This window comes from Limulus polyphemus, unplaced genomic scaffold (assembly GCF_000517525.1).
Source record: "Limulus polyphemus unplaced genomic scaffold, Limulus_polyphemus-2.1.2 Scaffold107, whole genome shotgun sequence".
Classification (NCBI taxonomy): Eukaryota; Metazoa; Arthropoda; class Merostomata; order Xiphosura; family Limulidae; genus Limulus; species Limulus polyphemus.
Genome location: NW_013665717.1, coordinates 616,148 through 621,845, shown reverse-complemented (window position 1 = coordinate 621,845; position 5,698 = coordinate 616,148). Strand labels below are relative to the sequence as shown.

The 5,698-nt window shown below is 34.3% G+C and overlaps 1 protein-coding gene across 1 annotated transcript in view; it reads right to left on the bottom strand.

The window, feature by feature from the left end:
• LOC106470759 overlaps positions 1–1,909 on the bottom strand; it is a 35,420-nt gene extending 33,511 nt beyond the window's left edge. The window contains exon 1 of the mRNA XM_013931329.2: positions 1,802–1,909. Within this exon, the coding sequence (XP_013786783.1) occupies positions 1,802–1,909 (108 nt within the window). The remainder of the gene's footprint in view (positions 1–1,801) is intronic.
• Between the last annotated feature and the right edge of the window lie 3,789 nt (positions 1,910–5,698).

The window sequence follows — 5,698 nt, the reverse complement described above, 5'->3', positions numbered from 1 at the left end:
TTTTCATCTGTCGTTAATTTCTATGTGTCACACATCAGCATTACGTGATTGAAAATTTCTAGGTGTCACACATCGACATTACGTTAAGGCATAACTCCCTGTAGCAAACGATTCATCACGTCTAAATTAAAACATTAAAAACATATTTACAACAATATCTTTTATACTTTATAATACTATACCGTAGTTTATTTAAATAAATGTAATTTTCTTCTTTTTCAAAAAATGCACAAGAATACTACGAAGTTATCTTGAAACTTTATCAAACAAAAATGTATAAACATTTCAAAAAACACAAACAAAAGACCGGAAATGCAATCTTTACGCACCTGTTAAATGAAATCCATAATTGACTAACTAAGAACATGTAGAAAAAAATCCGTTATAGTAATAACGTAATTTTCATTTCAAGTATTATTAGTCATATTGGTTTCCAACGCTTCGCCAGCTTTCAGAGGTTAACGCCATAATTCGTACTGTATATAAAATAGCGGTCCTCCGGTGGGTCAGCGGTAAGTGTACAATGCAAAAATTTGGGGTTCGATTCCATGTGGTGGACAGAGCGGTAAGTTTAAAGACTTACTATACTAAAATCCAGCGTTTGATTCCCCACGGTAAAAAACAAAGAAACAAATAAACCAATAACAATAAAATAGCGTTTTTTATAGACTATTACTTTGGCTGCCATCTTGTCCACCTCGGCTAGGAAGTTCTGATATTAAAGAAAAACTATCTGGACAGTGACTTGTGGCAAACCAAAGAACGATATAAGATTCTATAGAAATATTTGTTTTACCATAAATAAAGACAAACAAAACATAGATATAAAATGTTATTTTATATACCTGTAGTTTGAAATTCGTACTGAACTAATTAAGTGGAGTATGAAAAAAAGATCTGCAATAAAACCATTGTGCAACTTTTGTCAGGAGCGTCATTTCACAAAAGAGGGCAAAGAAGACTGACCTTGCGTGGCCTTCCCAATTCAGCTGGGGCCTTAAGATACGGCACACTTTGTGTATGTGTGTTAATCTGGTCTGTACAGAAATGTCTCAGAGAAACTGCTATTTGGGGTCCCCTACGAGCCTGAAGGGGCAGCTGCCCCTGCCAGCTCCTTCAAATGAAGCCCGTGACTTTTTCCCAATAATATCCTAGGCTTTTTGGTTTTCAGTGGTTAGGCTGCTTTCCGCATTTATCATCAAAACACGGTTTTCCATCCTCGCTCGCAGAGGCGTCGATAGACAGTGTCACACGAAGCCCGTGCCCCGATTCTATTTGACAGTGTCTAGAATCCCCAGTTGGTGTCTTGAAAAATCAGAATAGAAAACCATGATCGATATCACACTGAAACGCCGAAAACTCCCGCGCCTATGGGCTCGAGCCCCGAAACTTTTAAGCATTTAGAAACACTTCTGCTCGCTGTATATCAAGCAAACACTCGGCTAAATCTACAACTGTCGTTCTCGTACCAATATAATAGTTTTGAGTTCATCTTACAGTACATTAGTTGCTAAATATATTCAAAACATCGGCAATTTCTTGAAACAACAGAATATATATATATTAGTTATCACATCTACGAAAACTTATACTCGGGCAACATTTTTACGACAAAAATACACAATCAAGTAACATAGATAACTAAAGAAGTTGAAGTCACAAAACTGAAACTTACACTGAAATTTGACATGTATTTGCATAAAGTAGTACAAGTTACATCAATGTTTCTTTAATACATTACTCAGAACTCATTTTCATTTTGATCGACGTTTTTTGTTTTTTCTTAATTTTTATATCTTACCTTATGTACAGTGAGAGGTTCGAATGTGCCTTCTCCTCCCTGAAATCGGACACCCCATGGCCCACCACCAGTTAATTCTACGGTTACTTGTTCTCTCCCTTCGGCCATTCCGGCTAAGATAAAGCGACTAAATAACGAACTGGAGGCTAGTTTCTGAATATGCAGTCAAATAATTAGTACAATGTACAGATGCTTTGATTTTGTATTAGCATGCCTGTCCGCCTGCTCGTGCTGGGATTGATTAATCTACAAAACTCAATGAACAAATTATCTAGCGCCAACCAATGCTGCGTGTCAGTTAGACACGTAGTTACCATATTTTTACATGACTGTGAAGAAAGAAGAATTCAACTCAACAATTCATCATCATATTAAGTGGCACTAATGAAAATATATACTTGTGTTTGTGTGTGTGGTATGAAGCTCCAACACTTTGTATCTTAGAGTCTCAAAAATTGCAGATGTTAGCAGTTTCCAAATAGAACGAACACTTGCGTCATTATTATCATTCACAGTTCATGTGGAAGTGTGAAAGGAATGTTATACAGGAAGGATGTCAAAAACATCATTATATAAAACTCCCACGCTTATTTAACCACGCTGACGCCTGGTGGACAATGACGTAAACAACACGTGATGTTATGATAAGGTTCTTAAGGAAGCTTTACAAATTTAAATTAAATATTATTAATTTACATCCACTGCCTTCATAATCAGTTGGAAGGAAAAAAAACTGTTTACAACACAGATTATTCGGTTACAACATATATGTATACACACAGAAATGAAACTATAGCATATAAATGTTTATATGCAAGCAAATTAAATTTTTGATGTCTATATAACTAAGCACGAATTGACTATCACATCAAGAAATATATGTTTCTCTGGTAATCTAACTTTCTGCATCCTTTATTGCTCAGGTTCGAGCCCAGGACCTTTTGCACGGTAACTCACTACAGTTAGGCACGTTTTAATAATTCAAACAACCACCCTTAAATAATATTAACACAATTTGTAATAGTGATTAAGTTCAACTAAATATTGTTAGAATCGTTACAAAGCAATGTTTGTTATAACTTAAGTGAGAATTTTTATCGAAATATTGTGTCTAATTATGACATAAGTGATTCACTGTTTTGAGTCAATAGTTTTGACTTAATCAAAGGCGGGATAATATATATATATATCTATGCTGATTGGTTCAAGTGTGTTCACATATCTAAAGTAAGATACTTTTATGAGATTGCTTTATTAATTGTGATTCAAAATGCCTTAACTGAACCGATACATCAATTTATCCTATTTTCTAGAAACAATAAATGAAAAGTTGTATTTAATATCAAGTGACTGTATAAACACAGGAGTTTGAAACAAATGCTTCGTCCTCGAGAACGATAACAAGTTTACTCAAAAACGTATTTTAATAGAGTTTCAAAATTACAAATATGCTAATCCGTGACCAATTATGTGAACGATCTCTCTGCATAGACTCACAGGCGTTGTCTCGCGAGTAGGCAAACTTTTTTTGCCTACCAACGAATCTCCAGCAACCGTAAGTTACCGATCAAAGGAATAACACAAGTAATGTATCTTGAAAGAAAGTTATTACCTATACAAAACAAAGGACACAGAAGTAACAGAAGAGGACGTCCTGCAATCTGAAGATACGAATAAAGAAATGAATAACAAGGCCCCGGAATTCAATATTTCTGACAATGGTTCATGGCCGCAATATATATATAATGAACCACAGCTGATGGTATCAGTCTGTTTCATCTAACGAAAAACCAGTCTGGAAGACAATTTTCAGAGTATAACTATTTTCGGAAAGGGAAGAAGTGCCACGATCATGATTGATAATATCCTTGAAAACCAGATGCAGTGTTTTGTTTATCCTGTAAATTGTTTGACGACAAGAAAATGCAGCTGACAGACGAAGGTTTCCGTTCCTGGCAATATATTCAGCAACAATAACAGAAACTCGCGAGAAAAACAGTTTTGATGTGGAATGCCTTATGGAAAGGAAGGGACTGGAATTTCAGTTTAAAACAAATGCTGCAGTAAATAGTACAACTGAAACTTTAATTTGAATGGAACAGCAACAATTAAGAGGTGTGTTTAACACATCTAGAATAATCACAATAGTTCTAAATTTGTGGAACTATTGATAGATTAAATCACTCTGGAAACATAATATTTTAAACTTGATCCAACACTGAATGAACACGTTCATGGGTTCGTAGTATGTCTTTATTATTTGAGCCCTGATGTCCAGAATGAGCTAATATAGATATTTTAAAAAACAAGTTGTTAATGCGTTTGTTTTAAAAGTTAAATTAATGAAGTACTATTTGATAATGGTTAAGTGTACCTTTGATATAAACCATCAAGAGAAGCTGCCGGTAGCTTTAAGAATAATGAATAAACAAGTAATGGCGATAAAAGTTGAAGAAAATTAAAGTTCCTCCATGAGCCCACATATTCTCTGCTCTGTCAACTGTCACTTTTGAGGTTCGAACGAAACATGGACTACTATTGAAAAATTGTGTAATCTAGACTGTTTCAGTTAAACAAAATGGCATTCTTGATTCCTTATGGTAGTAATTCTCTGAACCTTGTACTGAACGGTGTTTCAAATTTTCATAACTAGTCAAAGCTTTTTCGAGTTTTCCTCGAATAATGTTTACTATTTTTGCACAATCGACCGTCTTTTAACTATTTTGAAGTCCTTTGTAAATATCACTCTACACTCTCTTTCCAATACTAGATGTAAATTTGAAATGTCAAACCAATAAGATACTAAACGAAAGGTATATTGGCAGTATTGGCGGGAACTATAACGAATAGCGTAACCTATTCTGAAGCTGGATCATAGATTTATAGCTTCTTTAGTACATTGGTATGATGATGTTTACTGTACAAATTAATCTAGACAGCATGCAAACTCGGAGCTCAACTATAAGAACTGATATTTTTAGTTATTTAGTCAATGACATACGACAAACTCTATTACAATATAGGGAATATGGTTTCGAAAATATCATGACAAAACCCTAAAAATTGGCAGGATTATGATTAGTTGTTCAGAGACTTGAATCAGGTAAACGAAACGCCTAGCTACTTATGACTCTGAGGTTGATTACTGCACCACAACGGTGTAATTTTTTTTACGTTGTAGTGGTTCGGTTTTTAATGAAATTAGGAGATAGATTTGAGTCGCTCCCTGATTACATGTCAGTTGTTTTAATTTTTATGTGACGTCAAAGCAATTCAAAGTATAGAAAAATGTTTTTAAGCGCAAAGCTTTGGACCTACTTAGACCTCCTTAAGCTCTATAACTCTTCCCTCTACAACAGTTATCGTATTTTTTGGCAACTAGTACATTCAAAGGTATTACGCCTTTAGTGAGATCACATACCATCACTATTAATCCGAATGAGAGTTTCTTAGATGGGAAGAGCAAGAGAAAGTAGAGAAATTGTAAGATTTATAAATTGAGACTCTTAAAACTCAAGAAAAAAATACTACGCATAGTTTTCTATTAAAAATAAGAACAACGTACATTATAAGCGTAATCATGAATAGAATATCTACAGTTTGTTCAACTTCTTATAAATGAATGACCAAACATGGATATCCTCACTCAGCACATAAGATCAGCTATGGCTAATCAAAATTGTTGCTTTTGGTCTTGATGTGAACTGTTAAGTCTTTTATTTCAATTAATTACTTAGCTATTTATTTTCTGAACGAAGTGCAAACTTACTGGCATTTCAATATTTAATTAGATGATAAAACATAGAAGTAGAAACAGCTGGAAACATTTTCTAAGCTGCTCAGAATCTCGTGATATCTGGGCAAACTATTTAAAGACAAACAATCCATCAGCTACAA